General features: G+C 40.1%; 1 protein-coding gene across 2 annotated transcripts; it reads right to left on the bottom strand.

The window, feature by feature from the left end:
- Positions 1 to 313: 313 nt before the first annotated feature.
- Positions 314 to 25,060, bottom strand: CA5A (carbonic anhydrase 5A). 2 transcript variants are annotated; one of them, XM_074840152.1, is made up of 7 exons: positions 24,808 to 25,060; positions 15,191 to 15,388; positions 11,040 to 11,158; positions 9,225 to 9,320; positions 8,990 to 9,052; positions 7,012 to 7,167; positions 314 to 5,036 (listed from the first exon to the last, which is right to left on the bottom strand). In XM_074840152.1, the coding sequence occupies exons 1-7, from the start codon at positions 24,935 to 24,937 to the stop codon at positions 4,857 to 4,859; spliced, it is 942 nt and encodes a 313-aa protein (XP_074696253.1). In that variant the 5' UTR covers positions 24,938 to 25,060; the 3' UTR covers positions 314 to 4,856. The 2 variants fall into 2 exon arrangements, with proteins under 2 accessions (XP_074696253.1, XP_074696254.1); XM_074840153.1 differs by lacking the exon at positions 24,808 to 25,060 and adding an exon at positions 16,739 to 16,874.
- Between the last annotated feature and the right edge of the window lie 2,550 nt (positions 25,061 to 27,610).

The raw sequence follows: 27,610 nt of genomic DNA, 5'->3' as shown, positions 1-27,610 counted from the left end.
CCAGGAATGTAATGCCCTACTTTTCCCATCAAAAGAGTGGAAACTAGTTTGAATTAAATCAGCTAAGCATAACATATGTCTGATATCTAGACTCCAAGCACAGCTAAGCAGTGAGACAGAGAAATCAACGCTTATTTCACCTCAACAGCCAATCTTTATCGATAAAAGTATTTTATTTTACTCAAAGATCTTTCTGGCTATTTGATAAGATTCTTGTAGCCACAACCACTAATGTGAAACTCTTAAGAGTTATACCACACATCAGTCCAATGCTCAGTTTTATCAAGACCAATTACACAACAGAAAAAGGAGCTTAGTTGACAGGTCGAGTTTAATGATCAGTGTCAAATCAAGCAGTTTAGAAAAGATCCTCAAAATTTGGAATCCCATTTTAGATGACATGTCACGTCTAGCTGAATGTAACAAATAATTAGATATCCATCCATCAGTACAGCAGCAACAGAGGGGTCATTGTTCTTTCATTCCAATTATAATACAGTTCAGCAGAGTCTTTCATAGCTTTTAAGTATTACAGAATGTCTGACATCTGATTAGACTCCACTCATAATGCACTGGTTCATTCTCAAAGGAGGAATTGTATTATTTTCTTGACAGAAAATCTACTTTTTAACTTGGAGAGCTTAATTACACAATGAGATACAGGCACAGGTTTCTCTGTGTTTCTTTATTGCATAGTCACACACTAATGTAACAGTTTAAAATCCAACAGCTAGAAGTTTCTTTACATCAGGTAAAAACTGAGGAAAAAGGCCCGTATCCTAGGAGAACAAAAGGCGTTCCCTGTTACATTTATTGTCCGCAAAGACAATTATTTCAGTAAACTATGATTAGGTAGATTACATTAAAATACACAACGTCATAACTGCCACAAAACCAAGATGCACAAATAAAAAAAGCAAAGATGTGCCAAGAAATACAAGTTAAAACATTCAAAATGAAGGCATTCAAATTTTAAAGCAAATACTACTGACTATAAACTTGAGCAGAAAAAAGGAGCCTTCCTCAAAAGTAAGCAGTGTAGAATTCTAGTACTCTAAAAGTCAGTAGATTTTCATGAGATCAAAGCAATCTCCCACTCTGCAGCTTTCAAAGCCAAAAGATACACTCATGTCAGACTTGTGGTTAAAAACAGCAATGCAAGCCACTCGTGACAGAAGATGACAAAAGACTGGTCAGGTATATGTGGTGGTATACACCTGAAGTGCACTGGTGAAAGCCTTGGAATGTAGGAATATGGATCAAACATTCAAATGCCAAATGGAGTTGTTCCAGCTATGAAGACACCAGAAACAAGACTTCTGATAAGAACAACATTTAACAGAAATATTGAAAGGCAGTTGGAAGTCAGACCAACACAGATGCAATTCTACACTCAAAAACCTTCTACTCCCTTTTCAGTAAGCCGGCCCCCAAATTACTTGTATTAGGCTTTAATTCCTCATACTTATTGCCACAGGAATGCCTCCCAGTACAGCATTAATTAACAGAAGCTACTACTACACAAGGACAAATACAAACGTGTGCTTTGACCCTTTCATATTGTACCATCTAAAAGAAGAGCCTAAAGTTTACTATGCAGACACCTTTCAAACATAGTTTTAGTTGTGCAAAATAGTTACAAATATTAGCTCCAACAATCAAATCGTTTTTCCCCCCACGCAACTGAGAGAATAAGGCAAAAGAATTATATCTCATCTCCTGTTTTACATACATGTGCAGGCACACAGAATTATTTTTCCTGAAGTTAGCTTCTGCAAGGCCAATACAGTCATTGTAACATAAAAGTTAAAAAAAATCCCCACCTTTCTGTTCATTTCCAGACTGCTAATTTCAAAGACAACCTGCCCTGCAACTGAGATACTGCCTACCTTAACCAGAGATGCTAAAAGACTAACGTGTAAATGCAAGACTCAAAAAAACTAGTAAAATAACTGTAACAGGAAATCCCTGTAAAGCTTGTATTTGTAGCACAGTAATTTTTTCTACGTGAACCCTGTTTCGAGATACTTGAAACGATCAGTGCTGAAATTAAAATGGATTCATTTTATGTCAGTACACTTAGATGTGATTTTATCTAAATATGTCTGGAGTATAGCTTATTAACTGTACAACTGGGTAATACACCTATTCTCTAACAAAACCTTCAGCACAATACTTTAATAAAGTAAGTAAATCTCTATAAGAATTTTAAACAGATCACCGAAAAGACAATATTCAACATCATCTCTGATGGATGCATGGTGGTGAGCATGTTAAAAGGAGATTTACACACCTAGGAAGAAAATTTGGTTCAGTGAACCAAACCTAACCATTGGAACTCAGTTGGGTATGAGCATACTAGAGCATTATGAAGCACCTGAAGATTAAACATTTACACCACAGTAGTTCCCTAAGAAAACATGTATTTTGTATTTGCGTATGCTAGAAAAGCCATATTAACTAGTGAAACAAGTACACAAAAACTTGGTGAAAACTACCAAGGTAACTAAAAAGCTTTGAGCAACCGCATGAAGGTTTTTAAAAGACCCATTCATATATGACAGGAGTATTGATGCAGGCTACCTACGGCTAGCTTAGTGCTGCTGAGTCCCCTGTACTTTTAAATGTGAAGGCAACATTAAGATGGCTTTATATTACAATATTTCCTAACTGCTAATAATGATAGCAGAATGCTAGCAAAAAAATCTCAAAGATAGACAAGATACGTGCCAGTTCTGAATCACTTTCTATGGGGTCCTCCTCAGAAAAATGTTTGCATGAACAGCACTGAACAAAAACCTCAAACTTAACAATGACCACATCACATACATTCAAGCAAAAAGTAAAATAATTTGTTTCCTATTGCCAGAACTGTAGATACCCCTTCCAAAATTATTTTGGAACGTATCATTCTCTGGCAAAATCATCACTGATGTGATTCTGCAGACCAGGAACATAGTAAAAAAGTCTATCTGATGACACCAAGGGCTGTATAGTTCAAGTGAGACGGTATAGTTCAACAAGTTGCTATAGATGGTGTGATTCTAGAGTTCAACCAAGATGGTAAAGTTCAACTGAGCAGTAGGGCTTGGGTAAGGTAATGAAACCAAAATACATACTGCATGTTGAATATACCACACAGTAAAAATAAGTGTATTACACTGGAATAGAAGAGAGTTTCTTACATTTACTACGTACAGTCACTCTAAGGTTAAGTGGCCACATTTCAAATTGCCAAGGGAGAAAGGCACAACCGTTGCAAGATAACAACAGCCTGAGGTAGAGCTATTAAGGAAGCAAAGGCAGGACCTGGGCACTTAATTGGTTAAACAAGGATATTCAAAAACCTTAAAATCATCAGGGTCACACTAAAAAGTGTTAAAGTGCTTTTAAACTGAACATTTGGACTTAAAAAAAAGTACCTATTCTAAAGTTCTGAATTTAGCATTGAGAAGCTAGTGTCCTGTCAGCAATCAGTGACCAGCAACCAAGTAACATCTGTTCTCCAAGAAGACTCCTCAAATATGATCAATCAAGATCACATCATGAGTTTATAGACAGACCTGCTCCTCATCAGAAAATCTGACCATACATTTGGTACATTAATTTCATGCACACGCACACTGTTAAATACAGTAAAGAATAAAAAGCCAGTAAGAAAGGTGCTTGAGAGAAAATTATGGCTAGTAGTAGTATGCTTCAGAGGTAGATAATACTTGTGGCAATTGGACCGTAACTCTAGGATAGGGCTCCACAGCTGGCAGTGCCTGGGCCACAAATAAATTTCAATCACCACTTCGTTATCGTAAGGTGCTATAAACACAATCTGGTCCCCAGTTGTCCTGAAGCTAGATAACTCTTTTTATAAGAAAAGTATATCTTAAGACAAAACTTTGAAGAGAGTGCACTGGTGCTCTATGAGTTACTGAAAAAAATTCTTTAAAGTATTGAGTGCTGCATTCTGTCCATACTCTTCCAGCACTGGATTATGTTTCAGATATTTTCCCCCCCCCCCCCAAATCCCATTGGGAGGGTCAGCTGGGGCTTATCTAATTTTGCTTTCCTTTGATGTAATCAGTTTTCCTGGGATCAATTGGACATTTTCGCCTAATTTGCTGCTCTTGCCAATTTTGAGATACTGGTGAATTCTCGTCTGTTCTCTTCTTCTGGTACAGAAAAGTAAAACCTGCCAAAACTAAAAGCTTCAATATTCGTTATAAGGTTTTAGAAAAAGTCTTCTGTCTTGCAGTGTAGATTCTGTGGCATCCAGATCAAACATGGATCACACGGTCAATAGAATGGGTTAGATTCTACAAGTAATTTTTTTCCTTTTCCTCTTGTCATCCTAAGGAAGAAGATAAAATGTCTCTATGTGACTAGAGAAGCCAGTTCTCTTCCCAAATCTCCAAAACAATTCCACAAAAGGACCTGATCAGTATTAATACTTTCCACTTCTTCACACTTCCTGCTTGCTAACATATTTTCAGTTGGGATTATTAATCATGCAAAGCACTGAAAGAGCACTTGAAGAGACACAGAACAATTCAGAAAAGAGGCAGGGGAAGAGATCTCCTGCCCTTATTTTTACTTTTAACTGTCAAAATAATTCCTTGTTGATCCCTGCTCTAAAGCAAGTCAGTTTGTTAAGGGTTAATATTATTTAATTCTTAAAAAATGCAAAACTAAAAAAATCCCACAGCTTCTCTACTGAGGGCCAAATGGCACTTAACAGAACTGAAGTCATCTGGCTGTGAAACTGTATGGCATACACACACTGTAGAAAAAGGAAAAATAATTAAAAAATAATGACAGTTATATCCAGGTATCGCAGTCTGGACTGACATTTCAAGGGCCATCTATGGCCTGATCTGCTCAGCATGGTCCTTGGGCTGTAGTTCAGCATTCAAGAGATGCCTGCTCTGGAAGGATGAACGGACGGTGCGGTTCATTAATGGCTGAAGAGGGCGAAAGTTGTCTACCATTCTCTTCTCTTCTTCACCATCTGAAGTAAAGAGCAGCATCCGAAATGCCTCCAGCTGAGAATGAGAAACGTCCAGTTTTGTGACTTTACTAACTGGAGAGTTATTGGAGTTCACGATAAAACACAATCATTCATGCTTGGGGGAAAAAAAAATAAAAATCAAAGGTACTATTGCATTTGCATGCTGAGAAACGTTACCACGAACTTCTGGCACTTCTTTGTCACCTGCTGGTAAAGATTACACCATCACCCATATCGATGCGGAAGATGAATTGTCAGTCATCTGCCATCTTTAGGCAAATTATATCTCAAATGTGGTATGTCTGAGACAGAACCGATTCCTATTCAAATACTGGAACATATGCCATCTTTAAATAAACCTCTCCAACCTTCTTAATTTACACCCTTCCTGGAGTTCTGTTATCTCATACAGACGTGCATATGCTGGCACCCAGAAAAGAGGGAACCTCAACAAGCAACAATCTACATAGTTGTTGTTCTCAGTGGTTTATAACTGAGGATTAAAATAAAGCATGCAGCAGATCATCTTTTAATGCTCACAAGGGCATTACAATGTTAAGTAAACTATGAGCCTTTCTATGCCATAAACGAATGAGAGTAAAGAGCCAAGAGAAGGAAAAAAAAAAAGATAAAAAGTTTCAATTGAAAAGAAGAACGATACACTATGTACTCAGTTCTCTCTGCTCTGTTAACAATCTTCAGTTCTTCCCCTCCTGTTCCTTTATGTAAACTGAAACATTAAGATCATGTACATGCCTGTTCTTCAGAGTTAGTGTTCGTTTGGAGCATGACTTTCTAGATGGACTAGCTCCATGCAAAAGTTGTATTAAAAAAAAATAAAAATCAGTATTTTGTCTCATGTCATCGGACTCACGCTTCATTATTAATCGAAGCCACAAAAACCAGGGACAATGCACAGATAACTTCCAGTGCCTCTTAAACCATGAAAAAAAGTAGATTTTTGGGGGGTTGTTCATTTTTACTTGCCTTGCAACAATCTCCAAGACTTGTTCTGTGCTGTAATGCTCCTCAAAGTACTCCACTTCTTTGAACAGCCAAAAAAAAATCCTGAAAACTTCTAACAAAACCCACAATTGTAGTACAATTCCAGCAAGTTCTCCTTCTGCCTGTTTTCTACTCATCCCTACATCTACTTCAAACCAAGGAATAACATCACACTGACATGTGAAGTACTAAAATTAAAAGCAGTAGAGGGCATATGGTGACAAGTTAGGGTTGGTCTCGGAACAGACTATTGACCAAGAACTCCTCCACTTGAAATAACTTTTGTAACACAAACAGTTGCTGTAACCTTTGTTCGTCTGTCCTTTTTAAAGGGGAATGAAGAAAAAAAAAGAAAAGGAATTCAAGGACAGTACAGCCAATTATAGAGTAAACATGCCTACAAATGCATAGCAGAAAACCCAACGGGGACTTGCTCTATCTCTGGCCATCAGAATGGCATGTGAAGGACTCGGAGCCACCCACCACCCCTTCTGCACCTTCAGAGTCTGCCCAAGGGAAGAACAGAGGATTGGCCCTCGCAGCCTCTGCAAGGCTTCTGTGCAAATGCATGCAGCTATCAAGAACATGCACAAAAGGTCAGGGTGAGGAATTTAACAAAACCTGCCCTTTCTCCTCCTGCCCTACCACAAGAAGGGCTGCATCCCGGTAAGGAGAACAAAATTAGGCAGTGTTGCAATAAATAGCCTTTGAAGTTTTCAAGGGGCTTCCAGCATAAAGGCATTGTTTATCACAGATCAAGATAAAACTCTATGGGAAAGCTGGAGAAGCATCTTTAACTGCCTACTGAAGAGGTCTTAAATCTTTCAGTATTAGCTGTTGTTACTGTCAGGATAACTCCCCAAACAAATCCTGGGTGTGAAGCAGCCACCCATCTCAGTGTATTCACAGGGAATTACAGCAGCCACTTCTGTGCATCTTCCCCTCCATGGCAGCAGGCAGTCAAACAGGTATGCTATGATTTGAAACATAAGTAGGAGATTTACCTGATTCTCATCAACCTCTATTGGCTTCTTCTTAATAATCCATGTGACCGATTCGGTAAGTGGGGGTGTAGTCAAAGAGCCCGCATAGGTCCAATAATCAGGGCATGAAGGTATCAAACAGGAGGGATCAAAGACATCAAACTCGATAACAGTGTCCTAAACACCAGAAAACAATTATTTTTAAAAATTGTATTTCGAGAAAAAAATTACAGAATATTTAAGAAGATTTTAATGTGGTTAAATACTGTACATGTTACGTATGCATATGCAAAATTAGGTATTGTGAATATTAACAATGATCTACATAACATAATTTAAAACCCCATAAACTCGTACAAAATCGGTAAACTGGGTTTGAGGCATAAGAAGCAGCTAGTGAGTAGATAAAGTTTAAATATTTCTGTTGTCTCCACAAGCCATTAGGAATTCAGTGCATAAGAAATAAGGAGTATGAAGGAGCAACTGACTACGTCTTTGTGGGAGCTAGAAGCAAACAGGAAAAAGAAAGAACAAGTGGTGGAATAAATTCAGGTATTTGGCCAGATACACTTAATCAACAGCAAACAATAGTGCTTTTACTTTTCGCCATGTGATTTTAGGCAGCGGGGAGAGGAAAGACGACTAAAGTTTTATTTAAATCATATCAAATATTCATGTCTCCAGAATGTGCACTCCCACAAGTGAGATACCAGACAGCATGTAGGAGCTTCAGAGCCCATGATTTCCTACACAAACATTTTACTCCTGGGGTATTTCCAGGATATACTGGCAATGCAGGAAAGGAAGAGGCTTTATCAGTTCTCCACTGGGAATGAGAAATATTACAGTAAAGAATCTTTCAAAAATAGGGGCAAGAGATTCTAGATGGGAGTTTTCACCCTTCAAGTGAGAGAGGAAGGTGCTCGGACACCAGAATGGATATTATCTGACCTTCCTCCTCCTCCTCACCAGGGTGATGTTCCTCGGGGTTTGGTGCTTAAGTCAGTGATAACACTGGCAAGGCAACAAAGGTTTTTAAACGTTTTAAACCAAGTGCAGATGAGTTGTTGGGTGACTGACACCCTTTGGAAATGAGATACCTTCAGAGCAGCCCACATGTGGCTTGATGAGCCTAATATTTGATACTATTTAATTTTTTTTTTTTTAAAGGTCTTGACTTAGTTTCTTTCAAATTCATATGCTGTAAAATATTCTCATAATGGATGTATATTCACAGATTTTTGTAGGTCTTTTGGCACTGAACTGACTCGTTTAGCATTTATCTGGCAGAATTTTCACTGCACTGCCATAAATATTTGTTTTATTTGGATAAAAAAAATCCTTACTGTGATAAATAATGGCACAGTGACTTCAACTAGATGTGCTTACATGCCAGCAAAATTCTTGATGTGTATTTTTTGTGTGTACTTTCAAAAAGGAACGGGCACCTGGAGGAGCATGAGCTGCTTCTGAGCACTATCAGAGACGCAGCACTCCCTCTCCTGGCAGAAGTCAGAAATCAGCTATGAAGAAAGAGTCCCATTCCCCTAGCAGAAAATTTAGTGTTTTAAAAGAAAAATCAAACAATCTCCTCCTCAAAGAACAGACAAAAATCAGAAAGCCTTAATTCCACAAGAAATAAACTACCGCTTTACAGAGCAGAGAAAGCTCCTTCCAGTTAAACAACATACGAAAACTAATCCCGTGGCAGCTGTTTTCATAGAAGGGGAAGGGCAGGCTTAAACAGGGGATACCACCTCAAGAGCATTATTTTTTAAAGCAAGAGGTTTGGAAAGCTTAAAGTATACAAGTCCTCCATAAAAATTAGCTTCCCTGCCTCCAGTATAATCAACAATTCACCCAAGGTGTCAATCAGGCCACCTGCTGACATTTAAGGAAGTATTTATTAGTGTTTTGCTACTCTCAAAGTTTTCTTTATGCTGAATGACTGCATCAGCTATGCTGAGTGATAAGTGGTGGGATACTTAAAAATACTCACCTTGTGTTTAACTGCTGGCAAAGCATCAACCAGCGTCTGCAGCCCTTCATGATGTGCTCCTAGCTGCAGAAGACAGGTAGGGGTTAGCGAATCATTAAACTGACATTCTGCGTTTCTACCCTAATCAGTATTTTTTGAAAACAACAACAATCTAGAGGTATTTTGTCTTAATTTGGTTTTAACAAAATGAAAATAAAAAGGCATCATTACAGCTTATTACACAAAGTGAATTTACCTTCAAAAACACTCCAATAACAGCTAAGCCGTTACCTTCCATCACAGCTTCTTCAAAAGTTGGGTACACAACAGCATTCCAGTGTACTAAATGCAACTGAAATAGAAATGAATGAGAAATCAACACATGCACAGAGCACAGCAATGATAGCAAGAAACCTGACACTTGATCTTTGCTACATTTGGTCCTTGGCAATTTGAGACACTGCAGCGAGCCACCCCAGAAATCACACACCACAAAAATGAGGACCTAAATGTTATTGGAAAATAATGGTAATTCCCTTTTTTTTTTCCTTCCTTTTTTTAAACAGTAGTCAGAGACCCATAAACTGCATTTCAAACATATGAAAGGGATTTTTTTCTGTGCAGGACTGATTACAGGAATGCTAGTTAAAGGCACAAAAAAATTGTAGTATACCTGGAACTGAAGGACTCTTCCATCTCTTAAGAGGCAGAACAGAGCGTGCTGTTCTGCTAAGAAATACTCTCCTGCACGACATAAGCTTTCTCTGCATTGCTTACAGTCCAATACAAGCATTCCATTGAGGGGTTTTGTGCATTAGACAGCCAGCACCAGTCCCAGAACTCAGTCACACAGTCTTGCTGTTAATAAATATCTTGCCAAGCTGATAGGTATCATTATGAACACATTAACACGCGATAAACATCTTCTCAAAATAAGCAGTAATACTTTTCCAAATTATTCATCTTTGGCATTTAACTGTGTTTATACCTGTCATACCTTCCTCTCTGAGCAACTTAATCTATATTTTTCCCCATTCCTTTTTATTGACTCTCTACCTTAGTAGTTACTTAATCACAAAAGTTTTGATACTTTAATAATTGCTTAAGAGTTGAAAACAGAAAATAAAGTGATCATGATAACCACTATATTACCATAGAACTCGGCTGTACGCAATTCTAACGACTTAAGAAAAACAACAAAAAATTGTTGATAACTGGAATCGACTTTCTAACATAAGCCAAGGCTCTGGGGTCACATACACGAGACAATTGCTGTATACAAAGTAAGCAGGACCAGGCTTCCTGAGTTACAGGTATGGGTGTCAGAAATAAACAATCTTCCATTTTATCTTTAAATATTTTTTTGAAAGAGTATTTAGTATGTGCTTTGTTTCTCTGCAAGCGTTTAATAGTAATAAACAAAGTGATTTCAAAGCAGTAAGGACTGGGAGATTTGGAGGTCCAGTGGAGACAGAAGCTGAGATGCAGTGCACACACCGTACTCTCAAGAAAACAGACCCTACACTTCACGTGAACCCTTTGCTTACAGCAGCTCAGAGGTAAAGCACTTACATTTTTTTAAATGAAGATCTGAGCTTGCACATTTACCTCAATATTTGCTGCCCACCTGGTCTGTGCCACATTAGCTGGGAGTTCCTTAAGACCTGACTGCCCTCAGTCTGCTTTCTGTCTCATCCTTTCCCCCTCCAGAAGGAAGGACAAGCAGAGTTGTGCCACTCCACGCAAACAGAGCTGGAATAGCAATGGCACTTTGCTGCCTGCCATTGGCTTGTCTGGCAGCTACCCCTGGGGACATTCAGGGAGAAGAAAACATTCCTGAAACTTTCAGTAATGGGGCCAACGTTCACTTTTACAACTGTGTTCTTCTCCAGAAAACACAGTGAACATCAACTTACTAATAAAGTGGCAGATGTACTGTGGCACCTACCAGGTCTGATCCTTAACAGTAACCTGCAATTCTTCAAATTGGGAGTTTTCTAGCATGCAATATAATCACAGACAGCCTCCCGTCCCCACAAGTATTTGCATTGCTCAGCATTTTATCTCATACCTCTGCCGGGTAAAATTTACTGTCAACTGTGTGCTCTGAACCCCACTCGTTTATAGCTCCCCAGTGGAAGTGGAACTGCTTTAGCCTGTATTGGTTTTCCAAGGGACCTCCAACGATTACTAAAAAACAAAACAAGACACACACACACGTATTGATAAACATGACTTAGAATCACCCAGACAAGTAATACAGCAAGATCCTCTTTGAAATAAATTTGCCCAGAAAAGAAAATCAGGGGAGCAAGTACCTTAATGGAAACAGTCCCTTATTGCTTGGCTACTTTTACACTTTGCCATGACAAAATTGTTCAAGCAAACACATCACTGTTTTTTCCCTGCAGTCTGAATCAGCTCTATCGAATTGAAGATAAGCTATCTTCAATTCCATCTGCCTTCAAGGGAATTTTTTTTCCAATTCACATCAAGATTGGCAGAGTCATGGTGGTTACATGATCCGTTCCACACTCTTCTCTGAGCAGGCATGTGAGAACTGCCTTACCAGAAGAAACACGTATGATGACAAAGCAATGAATACATCTATTAAATGACATCCCAGCGAAGCCTCAATAGCTATGAAAAATATTGAAATTTCCCATGACAATAGAAGACTTCAAAAATCCAATTTTGCCAGAAAAATCAGTACCTTGTGTCAAATGTTCAATTCTGCTTTTTTTAAAGTTACAAAACTCCAAACATACTATTCTGCTTCAACGCAGCTTTCAGACTGCCTAACCAATGTTAAAAGATTTCCTGCACAGCCAGAAATATGCTAATATGCCTTCTGTAAGCTGTTCAAACTACACTTCACAAAGCATCTAAACATACAGCCCGCCTATGGGTAAGATTCTGAGTTTTTGGAAACTTTAGTGCCCTTTTTAGCCACGAGTAAAGGTAAACATTCAGTCTGCTCTCCTGATTTCAGAAGGCCTCTCATCATTTTGCAAACACACAAATGAAAAAGTCTATGCCTAGTTTTCTGTTAGGTTTTACTCATTTCCTCCTAACTGACCCAGAGACATCCTGAAAAGTCTTCTTAGACACCCTGAAGAGTCTTCTTGCTAGTTATCATAGTATCTGGTAAATGAGAGACCATAATTACTTCCAAAGGGCTAACAGCAAACATTTGCTGATTTTTACTTAACTGTACATCATGGTTAAATTTTATAGCAGACCACTGTATAAAGTACATAATCCCAACACTACTTCTGAAAATAAGTTAATCACTTTAATGCTAAGGAGAAAACAATGAGAAGCATTAAGAGCTTTTCTTTCCTTTTTTTTTTCCCCCTGAAAGCCAGCCAGTGGTTTTGAAATTCTAACTAGATAGGCCTGCTTGTGATAACAGTAAGCTAAAACAAGCTATGTAAATTGATGCAAATTAATATTTAATTAATTTCATCCACTGCTGCTGAGCTCTTAGCATAAATGCAATACTGACCACCATTAAAAAAAAAATCATGATGGAGAAAGGTAACTTTCAGAGATGGGATGAAGACATGGCCCACACTGCCAGCCAGGTCTTTCACAATTAAAGTTTCTGCGCTCTAACACTATCCATTCCTGATTATGTGATGAGGCAAACTTGCAAGTGACTGCATTCACATTAATATTCACTTGAATGTTTGCCTGATGGGTAAAGTTAGGCACAGGCACACATAGGTAGAAAATCAAGTTCCTATAGCAGACACTAAAAAGTGACAGGAAACAAATAGGAACTTACAGCCCCTTTAAAAGCATTTTTGCCATTTCATTTCCTCTCAATTACCACTCTTGATAATTGCAAAACAAAACAGAAGTTTAAAGGAACTTCAACAACAATCAAGGAAAAGAATCACCTCAGCTTTTTATTGTAGCCCTAGTTCTGTTTCAGTCTCATTTCCTTGCAGCAGATGGCATTCATGCACACAGACAGGACCACGCTCTGTACATACTTCCCCACACCCTCTTTCCTCTTCATCCTCCTCTTCTGCTCATAAACAAACACCCCACGGCAGCACTACCTTCATCTTTTGCCCAAGTCTTGTTCTGCCTCATCTCAGGGGTTGGGCGTTTTTGTCTATCCTGGATACATGTTTCATTTTGTTTTTCATCTTCTGCTTAAACTTTGTTGCTTTTTTTGTTTGTTTATTCATAAGCTTCCTTCTCTGTATTTCTATTATTGTTAGACAGAAGCCGGCAGAAAGAAAAATCAGAAATAGCAACAGTAAACAGAGAAAGGGAGGGGAGAGAGGCAGGCACTTGAAAACCTGGCTATTTATACGGCAACATCCTGTAGTCTGTTGGTTCTCGGTCTGTCATTTTGGAGGCCTGTCACTGTTTGTTTAATGCCATCCTCCACCAGTCATCATCACCCTTCACTGATTTTTAATTCACTTGAGGAAGATGATGATGATGAGAAGGCTGCCATCCAGAAAGGCAGCAAGAATGCTCACATTTAAGATTCACCTCAAGTATTCAGTCTTACCCATGAGGCAGATAAGATCTTTCAGAGCTGACTTAGCCAGCTGCTGACAGGCCAGCACCTCTCTGACAGTCCTGATGATTTCATGCGTGCCTCTGTGTCACAAAAACTGTCCCTGTGTATTTAAATCTTGTGTATTTCTTAACCTCCTGCAGGCAATTCCCCCCCATTATATCAGTTCTTGCAGAAAAAACCCTGACTTTGTTTATCCATCAAACTTCAAACCATTACACTTTTCAGGAACTCATCCTCAGCAGATAGCAAGGTATGGCTGTATAAAGTTAAATCAAAAAGCAAGACCAATCTAAAGTTAGTAAGCTAAAATCACTGATGAGCTAACAAGTGATGTCTCCATCTTAGTCTCTCCTCTAACCCCACCTCATTAACGCAATAGCAGTTTGTACTGTAAAAACAGAAGGGCACTACTTGGTTTCTTCATTACACGTCACAGTGCTCAAATGAACAAGGGCAAGAATATTCTCTGGTTGCAAACTAATATGCTGGGTGAACAGCCATAAACAATAAAAAAAAAGAACAACAACAAAAAAAGAGAACATCACACAAGCCCCTGAGAGCTCCATGCATTCCACCACTACCATTTCTGCTGCACTGTTTTAATCAGCCTCTTTCCAAACATCAACCAAAATACTGGTATTGTGGAGACAAAGCATTTGTTTATTAGCATGCTGAAAGCTTCCTTCCTGGGGCATGACTAAAACCCTTACCAAGTTCTCACATCTCTCATGGTAAGCAGTCACATTAAATGTAAGCGACTCTAATCAAACAGGTTCAAACTTGTCCAGGGTCACTCAATTTTTCCCTCCAGGAGAAGCTGAGTAATCAACATGAATCATGTGCTTCACAATATCCCTGACCAACTGCTACCAGCTCACCCACCTTTATGAAATATCTTCTTTATACATACCAGCAACATCCTTTGGCAAAGTCAACTTCTAAAAAGAACAATGGACAAAAAATCTGGAATTTGGTAGCAATATCTTGAGTTTAAGTCACTTGACTCTACTGAGCACTTAAAAAAATACAGCTGCTCAGGTCAGCGTGCTTATTCACAACAAATTGCTGGAATACATAACTGGATTTCTCATGCACGAACTCCTGCTTATATTAAAACAACAGGGACACATTCACCTGCTGCCTACGGTAGCAGCTCAGTATTATTCAATACTCCAAAAGCTTATTGAGTATATATGCTTTCCAACTGAAAGTCACTTTGGTGCTGATTATTTCAAATGCATTAAATATGTAAGTGGCAGATTACTTTAATAAAGTGTAATGATGGAATCTCATTTAAAGTTAAATAGATACATATGACTGAAGATTGGCTCATGTAGGCACAGCTGTGATATTACAAGACCTTATGAGATTGTGATATTACAAGATATTAGGAGGCAGGATGTTAAGGTTTGTGCAGTAAGAATGAATTTCAACCTACAACAGAGGGATTTGTGCACATGTCCATGGTAATAAATACATGGTAAAAGTGAGGCCTATGTAGAACTTCTGCAATACAATTCCCACTGTAGACCTGCGTTTAGCTAAAGCGTTCTTCTACTGTACATTCATTTTCAACATTTGTGTTGCTATTGAACCTGAGGTTTTACAGCATGCAAATATTTCTCCTCTCTAAGCATTAATAATACATTACACAGATTTTTCTGAGTTTTGCTTACTTGATCTATCAGCAGAATCATCAAATTCAACCAGGAATGAATATCCATTGTTCCAGATGTGAAGACATGTTGTTGGGTCGTAGCTGATTTTCAGAGGCTTCAGAAAAGGGTCATAAACACTGTCTCTCCACTGGATATTGATAGGAGACTGCCGGGTGCCCCCAGGAATTGTAAGCGGACTCTGCCAAAGTGGGTGCACTGGAAGGCGATGAAGAGAGTCAGGCTCTAATGCATGATACAGAACTTCCAACTGAATACTTCAGAACTCTTTGGCAAGAGAAGATGCTTTGGCATATTGGCTCCAAAAGCTAATTCAAGTCAGCTGATGCACAGGAAAGTAAAATAATAACACATTCCAGTTACATGACTCAGAGCTACACAGGAAGGGCAGTAATTTGACTTGCAACTGTGTTGATACCTTTCCGTGTTTGCAAAATGCTCTGCAAATAAATTGCCCCCTTATTTGTCAGAAAATCGTTTTCCTTTTATTGCCAATTGATTTTAAGGTGGCTTTTGTTTTACGAGTTTGCCAGAGCATCACCACACCACTTCAGATTTCCTTATAAGCCAGTACCACCAGCTGACGCCAGATCGCACCAGACACGGGATAACTCCCACTGCAAAGCAAAAATATTCTCTTGAAGGTGCCAGTCTTTCACCTACGTGTGCTTATGGGTTACACCACTGCTAAGGGTGTAGTGCTCCTGCCACCCATACCAATATTGACCAACACTATGCAGTTGGGACCTGCAGCTGATCCCCACACCTGTAAAATCCTCAAAAACCAATTCTGGGGGCAGCTTGGGTACCTCAAAGCGGTATGAGCAGGGCAGATACATGAATAGTTTCCACAGGATTTTATTCTGCTTTTAAAAATCGAACTGAGCCCTGCATGGACTTGGGGAGCACTTGTTCACCTGCTGTCCCCTGCACGGGTATTTTTGTGCCCTGCCCATCCGCCGAACCCAAACCTGAGAGGCTCTGAAGCACCGCACTACTGGCTACTTCATTAGATAAAATTACTTGTGGTCTTTCACAAGAGGAAAGAAAAATTAAAATTAAATCTTTTAACAAATCCCTCGTACGAGGGCTGGCTTAACAACCATCCCCCTCGGCTTCCTCAGCAAGGGGCAAACTTTATCGGTCCGCACAAGGTCACCGCGCACAGGTAAAGGGGAGGCGGGCAAGCAAAATATTTTCCAGCAGTGCCACAGCTGTTATTGTTACTGCCACTTCCTGACGTTTCAGCGGAGGAACTGTCACGGACAAAGCCAGCCTGAACTTGGCGTCCCCGCCTCTTCTACCCAAACTTTCGAAGCACCCGGAGCCTCCCTCAGCCCGGGGAGGGGCTGGAAGCGGCGACATGGGCGCAGAAAGCGCGGGCCGGTGACCTGCTCTCCTCAGGCGGCGGGAGCTGCTGCCCAGGGCGGGGGGGGGGGGGGGTGTGTGAGGGCAGCCCCGGCCTGAGGGAGCCGGTCCCCGGGCGGCCCCGCTGAGGGAAGCGTCTCCCCCCTGAGGGAAGCGGCGCGGGGGCGCGGCAGCACTCACGGGCGTCTCGCAGGCGGTAGGAGCAGCAGGCGCCCAGGCTGCACCGTCGTGTCCCCCGCCGTGAGGCAGCGGCCGCCCAAACCCGGCGCAACAGCAGCGGCAGCATCGCGGAGAAGTCCGCGGAGTCGCCGGGCGCCACCGCCCAGCCCGGCGCGGCCCCTTCCGGCACGGCCCCCCCGTCGCCATGGCTCCCTCAGGGGAGAGGGCGGTTTCTCTGCCTGAGGCGAGGCGGTGAGGGCAGCCTCTACCCGGCTGGCAGCTCTTTCCTCAAGGCTCAGCTTTTACCAGCGTTTTATTCCGTGGCAACGTTAGAGAAGAGACCGCGGTTCGCTATGGGTACGTGTTCGCCATTTCCCATGGTCAGGCTAATCGCTGTGCCTAACACACACCAGAAAGGTGTTTCCTCTCAGGGTGACAGCGTCAGGGCTTGCTTACACACCTGAGGGGATTAGTGTTTATTCTTCTCCACTTAGTTTTGATTAGTAGGAGGTTTTGGTTTCTCCCAGCTGAAGGTGGGCTGGAGTGTGATGGCTCTCCCACAGAGATACAGGTGGCCTTGGCGCAGCAGGTTCCCTGCCCCAAACTGCACACAGAGGAGTTAGGAAAAATTAACATTATAGCTACTTTACCCGACTGTACCTGTCCCTAAAGCTGGAAGCCAAAATAGGCCGGCCCCGGGATGGTAAAAGGGGCCAAAGGTAAAAGGGACCAACCAAACTAGCGTTTGTCTGACACCACTTGAAGCAGTCTTCAATGAAACTCTGATTAAAACCTTGGTTATTCCTTGCACCTTTTATGTGTTACAGCTGCCAGTGAGGAACACAAAGCAAAAGAGAAAAGCCTGTAGAAAGCTGACAGTGCTGGTGAAAGCCCAGAGATGAAGTAAGTGTCTTCATTTTTGCCATGTCTGTTGGGCAGCCAGGAGCAGCACACCACACCTCAGCTCCTGGCCTTCAGCTTGCCGCCTGCTTTCAATCATATTGGTTAATCTCTTAAAAGTCATTTTGCAAATCTGCATTTACCTCTTGGGGATTTTTAATCTTGTTAGGTGAGTACTTTAGAATTTTCATGAGGAACCTGATGTAGCACTGAGAATGTTTTACTGAAACGGACACGAGACTACTCAACTAGAGTTAACCAAGAAGTGTTTTGTCTAGTTTACAACATTATGTAAGAAGTTTTCATTGCATTCACAGTATATTTAAAGTACTCCAGAGCTGAGTAAGAGGAGGTTGAAATCTAGCAAGTGATTTGCTTTGAGTGGTTACATGATCAGAAAAAAGGTAATTGGGAGATGTACAAGCAGCTTGTGATCTCAGGATGCTCAGCTGGGTTTCAATTTCATTTTACTTCCTTCCTGACAAGATATGCCTTCCTTAAAGCACAGGCTTTTTTTGTATAGTAGGATTCAATTGCAAACATAATGAATTCTTGGTTTGACTCTCAATGTTTTTCAGGATAGCTAATTTGCTGTCCTTCAGCATACAGCTTTCTGTACCTTAAAAAGGATAGGTACTTGATGAAATTGAAAAGAGTTGCTGCCCATAAACATCACTATTCATTCAGGCTTAATCACAGTTTAATAGCCAACTGATCATGGTTAGGCAACTGTGTTTAGCACAGGTCAGACATAGTTGTTGAAGCTACTTAAGAGCAACAGGTAGCTCCTGGTCATGAGGACAGCCCATAGGAGCTTCATGCTTACTTGCAGCAGGGAGCTCAGACATAGCTTCAGAGATTGTAATACTGAGCATAAACACAAGATAACTGGGTTTTATTCATATCTACTAACAAAACAAGATTGTCGTTCCTTCATGTTCCATTCTTCCATGACGTGTCTTCTAAATATAATTGATAATCTTGGGCAGCTTAGAGGTCACATCTACCAAATTAACTAATGTATGTACGCCCAATATCGTAGTATAGATGCTTACTGTTGCAGAACATAACCTGGTTTCTGTACAACTATCAACTTTTCTGTACTTTAAAAACAATTGAAATAAAAGCCTCAAATTCCACAGCTTTACACTGTGGCATTAAGATGACCAAACTTTGTGAAGCTTTTTAGGGATTTGATCCTGCAAGGTTCTGAAAATGTGAAGTTTATTATAGAGCTACTAAGCTGAAGAGAATGAGTCATTTCTTGTGGGTTGAACAGCACAACCAAAGGAAAGTTCTTATGGCGTAGACTTTCGGAAACGATGGGCTGTTCGGGTGCGAAACTAAAGAGAAATAACTTTGACCTACAACACTTTTGTTTCCTTTCTGAATCATTCACAGAATCTGCACCCAGTTTTTATGTGCACATGCTATTTCTTACTGAGCATAAATGTCAGGAAAACTTTAGCATTTAATTTAAAAAACCCTTCTCTTTAGGAGGTTAAAGAAAACCCTTCAAAATATGAGCTTGGTGGCAGTGAGATGGATTGTTTTGCAAACTGCAGACAGAAAAGCAAAAACTACCTGTGCAAAAGGAAACATAAACCCTAGACCATGTTCCCAGCACTTGGCCTGTGTGGCCAAAATCTTCTTTTCTGGACCATTCTAGAAACAGAGTTTCTCCTTGGCCATGTCCCAGCTAGAGATGATGATTTATGCAAGAGAGAGATGGCTCCCATGCAGCAAGCTGGAGAGAACAACAGCAGCCAGAATTATAATATCTCTGTTGTTTTCGTGTTTTTCCAAAATTGTAATGTTTCTGGACCATCTGGGAGGTTCCAGCTATGCTCTCTCTTGTTCCTGAACCGAGTGGTTTCAGTGTATAGGGAACACCACAACCAGAAATCTGGCAACTGGCCTACGGGATGAGTTCAAGGGATGCAGAATCTGTGTGGAAAATGAAATAGAAACCTCATCTACTAGGTCTGTTTTCAAATGTGCAAAGTTAAAACAAAAAAAAGGTGAGAATGAAGATAGTGTGCAGTTTGCACCCTTTGCTTTATGAACGCCTTGTCTACGATCAGCTCACCGAGGGTCTAGTCTAGTGTCCACCTTTGTTACATGCATATTTATGGTATTGTCAGAACAGTTGTAGTAAATATTGTAATATAACAAGCATGATTAAGACGTGAGTCAGCTGTGAAGAGAGATCTGCCACAAACAGATCTAATTTGTGCTTGATTTATTTTTTTTTAAAACCTTCCAGGCAGACACAGTGATGTTCCATTTAATTTTATAGTATTTGGAGGCTTCTTACATTTGCACCATGTTTTTTTCCTACCTTTCCCAGCTGAAGTAGATGTATAGAGCCATCCAAATAGTCCCGATCTTTTGAATTATTTTCTATAATTAATTGCAGCTGTGGATGATTTAACAGTCTGTTTGGAGTAATCGTTAAAAAGTTCATTTAGCATTGATACAAATATCAAAAGTTTTGGGGTAGGAGTCAATATCCTGATGAAAATACGGGTTGTGTATATTACTGGATTGTCATAATTTATAACACGATTTCCAAGAAAATATGTTGAAGGCTACAGTTCTATGGTAAAAATCCAAAATAAATTCAGTTAAATGAAAGGATTTACTGCCAATTTACACTGTTATAAACTTGATTTAAAGAGACCAAACATTTTTCAATGTTTCATTTTTAAATTCCCTTTAAGTATCCTGGGGAGGAGAGAGTTCTCAAATACCCAAAAATTAGAAGAAAGAGTATGAAAATTGATTTGGGTGGTTGTCAAATAAGAATGAGGGGTAAAATGACTCAGCTTCAGTGGATTTCAGTCTTTGTGGTTTTAATCTTGAAAAAGACCTGTTGAATAAAGCGCCTTGATTTGTTTACACAGGGACTTTCAAAGAAGCTTCACCCAGCTCTGCAGTAAATCAGGGAGGACAACGTGGTGAGAACAGTTGAGAAACCCCACCCACTTGAAGGAAATATGTCTTTGTCCTAAATTGAGCCGGGGTGCTTTCCATAGCAACACATTCTGAATTAGAAAAATAAAAACAAACAGATTATTGAAAGTCAATAGAGAACCATTTTAAACTTTAAAGGACCATGGCTCTGCTTCAGCCACTTGGATTGAATATTACAGAGGAAATCCAAGATAGGTTGATTTCTTTGAAGCTTTTTAGTATGAATCAAGATTTTGGAGGATAACAGTGATGGTTGGCTGAGGTCCATTGTGACAAGGTGTTGAAGGTTCTGCTGAACTGATGTCAGATTTGGACTGCGATGTAGGCCAGTTTATTGATAAACAGTCCAGAGCTTTTTATCAAACGGATGTAAGTGACAGAGTACTCTAAGCTCAACAGGAAAGCAGCAGCAGATTGTGAAATGCTGAGCTTTTCTCTGCTTCCAGAATGTTTGGCTGAGATAGGAGCCTGGATGAGAAGGCAGTGGCTGAGGCTAAGTCCAGATAAGGAGGAGGTAATTCCAGTTGGCAAGGTAAAGCAAACAGAGGCTTTATCTTTTCTGTATAAAAACATTTGCTAAAATTATGCATGCAGGCTTAGTAGCTTGGCATGGAAAGGGCTTAGATCTCTCGTGGACAATTTGTGTAGCTACTGCAATTGTATGTGCAGTCCTGGAGATGGCACACCTGGATTGGGTGTTGCTGCTGTACTTACACAATTCTTTAAAAAAAAAAAAAACCAACACTTGAAGGATTCTGCTTTTCTTGTAACTTCTTCTGCAAGGGTAAGAAATCAAAAAGCCATTCAGGGCTGCTCTGGCAATAATTACTAGGATGAGGGTAAACTCCATAAACTTAAAATCCCTATGAAGAGCATTTCCAGCAACTCCCTCTCTTGTGTTGAGGTGTCTGTACAAGATACGACAGAGCTTAGTACAGACATCCCCTGCAGTAAGCCACATCACTAGAAATTTTTAGACATACACCATGATTCTCAGCAATGTTTCTACAGTTCTTTCCCCATGAATTGCAGAAAAATACTTTTGTCCTTATGGGAACACAAAGGGAATCCAGAAAAGGTGCTGAGAAGCATCAGCCTTTGAATTGTTTAACCTGTGTCTTCACAGCAAATGTCCGAGTGAACTGCTGAGGGAAAGCATCAGCACCCAGCTGGGTGAGAGACTACTTCTGTGTGCGGGAAGGGTGAGGGGGGGAAAGGTAGGAGATGAAGTTCAGGAAAAGGGTGAACTTTACATTGAAGACATTACCTAAGAGCTCAAGAGTCCAATTTTACCGTTTCTTTGATCTTTGATTCTTGTCACTGAAAGGGCTGTTTGTACTGTCAGCTGTGAATAGCGGAATTTAATTGAATGTGCTTTTTGCTTTGAATGCACGTTGTGCACAGGGTCTAGTCACCAGATGGAGGAACCCACAGGCTGGCTTATTCAGAGCTAGTGTCTATTCACTGGCAGCCGAAACCAGCCATTCCAAAGATAGTGTTTTCCTGAATCAGTTGTTTTGGCATTTCCTGTGTGAATGTCATGGAATAGAGAAAGATTTAAGTAATAAATAGTATCTGTCTTAAGTTGAAAAGAAGAATGTGAGTAAAAAGAAGAGGTAGATAGAAGTTAATCAGCAATGGTCTTATGATGGAATGGCCTTGTGTAATCTCTTCCTGGAATATTTGTTACCATGAAGTGAGTTTTGGTCTCTCAGTACCATTCCCCATGGACAAGTGTCCACAGCAAAAAATACAACATCGTTTAGCCCCTTACTGGGAACTGATGGACCACAGGTAACCATAAAATAATTACTTTCTCCATCACACATGGGGACCTAGAGACCTCATCTTTTCACCAGTTCACCTTCTTACTCCACTGAACAATTTCAAACAATATTCCTAGAGTAACACCTTCACAGATGAAACAAATCTAACACTCAGTTGTAATATGTTCCATTCCTGAAGCTTTTAATTCTATAGGCCATGAAGTTTTGTGGAATAATACTGAACAAGAAGAATTAGGAATTGTGTAGAGGGATTCTGTGCTGATTCTGAGGGATGTTGATTTATATTGTCTATGTAGCTTCTGACATTGGACTCACAGTGAATATTCACTCGCAATCTTAGTTTATGTCTTCAAATATAAAAATAATGAATAAATAATAAAAAATGAATAAAAATACAAAATAATGACAGAACTTTTTAACCACAATTACAGTGGATTCTCTGGATTTCCCCTGTGAAGCAGTAATTCATATCACTGCACACGATGAGCAGAGTTGTGTGAGCCCCAGCATTACACCTGCTGGCACAGGTTTTGGTTTTAGCTGATGACTCTCCAACACTGAAAGAGTTGGCTGATAAATTACAGATACGGGAGTGATACAGACAGAGTTTGTGACTATTAGAATATGTTCTCTCACATCCACCCATCCTTGAGTGGAATGGGTGTACATACAGTCATACAGACCAATTAACACACCTAATTAATATGAAATAGAAAAGCTACTATTACATGCACCTAATTAATACAAATTTTTTAGAAAAGCTACCATTGTTTTTTCTAAACATTAGTGCTTTACTTTGAATAGATGAACAATGTCTTTTTTTCCTTATTTTAATGGGAAAAATTGAAGTTTCTGAGCACGATTGTAAAGAAAAAACTGGTAGGGAAGGAAGTAAAAGTTTAAGAGACTTTTGAGCTCTACGCACGTCGGGAAAGGGAAAAATACTGTCATGGATGCATGTGTGATCATTCAAATTTTGCATTAGGCATTAGGCTCTTTCTTGTGGCTGTTTTCCTAGTAAAACAATTCAGTGCTAATCCAGCTTCTAGAATTAGGCATCTTTGATAGATTTAAAAGGCACCTTTTAAAAGTGAAGGGGAAGTGCTATATTAACAAATTATGCTACTGGCTTGAAGTACCCATTCTGTTCTAAGTTTTCAGAATAAATTCACATTTCCTATTCTGAGTAGCAGGAAAAAACAGAGAAAATTTAGACTGAGAACTCTGAAAAACATTGCAAACACTGTATCTTTATAAGAACTGCTCTGAATTATTTCTGATGTGCCGAGTGACAGGCAAGCTTGCATGCTATATATTACATAAAGCTTCCATGTCTAGGAATATATCCAACACAGTGCACATTGAACTTGGCAGCTCATCTACCAGGTTTTTTGAAATGCTGGTCCCTCAGTGGCAGAAAGTATTTTGGTGTCATCTTCTAAAATGCATTTACAAGGGTAGAGCTATTAAACACTGAAAGTTACTGAATATTTCTTCCAGCTTTCAATACAAACAAAGCCTCATGCTTGTCTCCATTCTGCTTTGTTTTATCTCTGTCACAAAATCATCTGTTTTCTCATCCGTTGAGTAAACACGAAGTTTGTCATTTGATAATTTAAATAGAAGGGCATCACATCTCAGCATTCAAGGAGGGATCTGGCTGTTCTCTGGGAAAAGTTAGCAAGCTGAATACATTTATAGAGAAAAAAAATAAGGAACAAAAGGATTTTAGATGCAAAAAAATTACTCTTTACTATTGCTCTAGCTGACATCATGTGCACAGAAGCGAGTAGACACACAATCTCTGACTGGCCTCATCTTATCTGTAGGCAAGTTAATCAGTATTTTAAATAACTAAATCTTTCACATCTTCCAGTAGTATCCTGCATCTCAGGGAGTGATTTACTGTAGTTCTCCTGGACACCACATTTGGAGGGGTTTGTGGCTTGTACTTACACTAGGCCTCATTTTCAAAATTGTAGTGTCTGTTAAATTCAAAGTCACTTAGAATCAATTTGTGCTAAATGTGCTTTGAATTATACAGGTTTCATTGAAATCAGTCAAAACTTTGCAGGACAAAATTAGAAATTAATTGTTGCATGGTCTGTTTCTTCATTATAGTTACAAGTGAAAAAAAAAAATCACACAACCCAATAACATTGACACAGCAGAAGTAACGAAGGACAATGTTTTAATCCTGCACACAGAGATAAATCATGCAATTCAATAAGGTGTTTCTATCTCTAGTGTCTTTCATTCTGTTCACTTTTTTCTTCAATCTTTCAGTCACATTCTCCAATTTCCCTTTTTGGTTAGCTGACAAATAAGAAAGAAGAGCAACACTTAACTACATTTGTTGTCTTTGTACCTCTGCATCTCTCCTATGCAGGTACGCAGTACTATTTTGATAAAATGAAATACACTTACATGCATCATTCCTGTTTTTACGAGTGCAGGCGGCCAGGCTGCAGAGTCGTGCCGGCGCTGCTGGTGGACTCCAGAGAGTTTTCAGCTGCTTGTACAAATGCACCAGAGTATTTGCCTTCACACTATTCATTGCTGTCACCTTGGCACTTGAAATCTTCAGCTGGTCACACAGCCAAAGGAGCTTTCCAGAGTCTAGCAACCTACCAACACAAAGCAGAGGAAAAAAATCCTGTGGATATACAGCTTCAGGATAATGGAGGGGTCTCCAGAACTATTTATAAAAAATTTTGAGAGCACCCTTTCCTGCTTGGAGAGGTGGAGCTAACCAAGTAGTTAATTTTCAACTTGTCCCCAGACTGGCTTCTTCATTGGCTCTCCATTTTGTTGGAGGTCCAGCTAGTTGATGATTATGCTACATGGGCTTCCCAGGTTCTTTCTCATCCAGCTCTAGGAACACCGGGTTACAGAAACCACTCTTTTGTATGCAGAGAGAGGTTTCTTATCATTTCTTCATGCATACATGCTTTGAATTTGAATAGTTGTGTATTTGAATACTGATAGGTAAGAACTGCTATCATTAACAGCTGCAATTAGGAGGACTAGCGACTACTCAAACTGAGGAATTCACAGAAATCTAGGAGATACACAGGGCTTGCCCAGGAGAACAGGAAGGGGAGCAGCCTCCCACAGAGGAGTATTTTAGCTCCAAGCACGTAAAACAGTACCATTGCAGCTTCAAGGTGAGGAATTTGTTCTTCTGGACTATCAGATATCCCCTAAGAGGGATAATTTTGTATAGACTAGAAATAGAAACAGACATAAGGAACCATCATTAGTCCTCCCGCTCACACACAACTTGGACCCAGCTGAAAGGTTTGGGTTTCTTTCCAGCTGGGAGAACAGATTGAAAAGTTTTCCTGACCTATGTTTCTTAGGGATGAAAGCATGAAGAATGTTACTCTCTTATTATTTCCACATGCAATTCCAATAACTGTTACCTTACATGAAAGATCTGTATAGGAGCCCATCCTTTCATTTTCCTGGGGACATCTGCTCTTCCTGCCATAGCTGCAATCCACGGAAATGGCTCAGACACAAGTAACTTCTGAGTTAGAGCTGTAGTTTCTTGGGCCAAGCACAAACACAGGCAAGCAATTAATTCTCTAAAGACTTGTCACACTGTTACAGATTACAGCAGGTCAAATTAGGAAAGGGTTCTGGGGCACATCACGGAGCAGCAAGGACCACAGGGGAGCGGGGAGCTGAGGGTGGCTGTAGCACAGGCAACACCCCCACAAGGAGGGGGCCACCCCACAGCAGGCAGAGCTGGCCACTAGTAGAAGGGACTACTGACAGCCCCCAACACCACAAGTGACAAACCAGGTCCAAGGTCCAACCACAGAGCCCAGACAAGAGCAAAAGGGGACAGGGCCAAAGACAAGCAACAACAAAGGCTCAAAGTCCTTCCTAGAGACAGAGCCAAGGACAAACCTGAAGACAAGCACCCCAACAACAGAGCTTAGGGGCCCAGGCCTGAGCTTAAATGGGCTCCTGGCTCATGGGCAGGGCTGCAGGTGCAGCCTGCAGGTGAGGCTTGTCAGAGCCATTAAAACTTGTCAGCAGCCTCAGGGTCATGACAGCACAAAAGCATTGTGGGGCCTTTAATAATTATCATGTAAGTATTTACAAAATCCATGTGATTATTTTCCTCCACTTAGTACCTAGGAGGGCATGTTTTGAAAGCTACAGGATCAATGACACAGCAAGCAGAAATGATATGACTGCTAACATTCAGCCATTAAAAATTTGCCATTAAACCCCACTCCTTTCTTAATCCATAAAACTACCTGTGAAATATTTTTCAATAATTGTTTTGTTTGGTTGGTTTTTGTTTCTTACTTAACAAATTGTGGCGCTTTGAATTAGAAATTTATTTGCTTGGTGATATTTTCATTAAACATATGCTTGTCTGTCATCTCTTATCACACAGGTGTTAAACGCAAGGCTCAGGCTCAGGGAATCCTTTTTAGTATCCTAAAGCAGCAAGCTTATCTGTGCTATTTACTGTTCCAAAACATACAATTTAGGAGAGTCTTAATGCTTGTCATTTGTTACCTCAGATGCATGCTCGAGTATCTAAAAGTAAGCCATTGCCAGCGAGGGGTTCTGCCTGAAGAACTGCAAAATCAAACTGCTATTGCTGCTCATAATTGTGGATAATTACAGATGTGGAGTGTGACTGTGTACAGTGGAAATGTGCTCACTTCACAGAAACTAGAGAAGTAAAAATCTAGAAATTTCTTGCTGTCACCACCCATCTGACTTTTGCTGTAAATGCCTCTAGACTGGACAGGCAAGATCAATATTTTTTTTTTTTTTTTTCTGATGCTTACTAGAGGGTTCCTAGTACTTACATTCTGGTTAACTTCAAATGAATGCTGTTACTCGCAGAGGGAAAATTACCTCCTTGATTTAGTGTTTCAAGAAATAATATTCTCCTGGCATCATGCTTGTAAGGGTGTTTCTGTCCTAATATTGTCGCAGTTGCAACATTGGCAAGTCAAACCCAATACTTCAGAAAAAAATATAGTCTTACAGTTTTAGTGTAATAAAAAAGATACAATGAAAGCGATTTAATAATTAATATTTTCTTCAGCTAGTTATTGTTGTAAAACAGCCGACAGGATGATCAATCAAGTTGTGGGAAGGTGCCTGGGATGGCATTGCTGCTGAGGAGTCCATGGGAAACCTCTGTGGAGTGGCTGGAAGTATCACCTAGGGCAGCTTTCACAGCGCAGTCCTG

This window comes from Strix aluco, chromosome 14, assembly GCF_031877795.1.
Source record: "Strix aluco isolate bStrAlu1 chromosome 14, bStrAlu1.hap1, whole genome shotgun sequence".
NCBI classification, from domain to species: Eukaryota; Metazoa; Chordata; class Aves; order Strigiformes; family Strigidae; genus Strix; species Strix aluco.
This window is presented reverse-complemented; position numbering and strand designations above follow the sequence as displayed.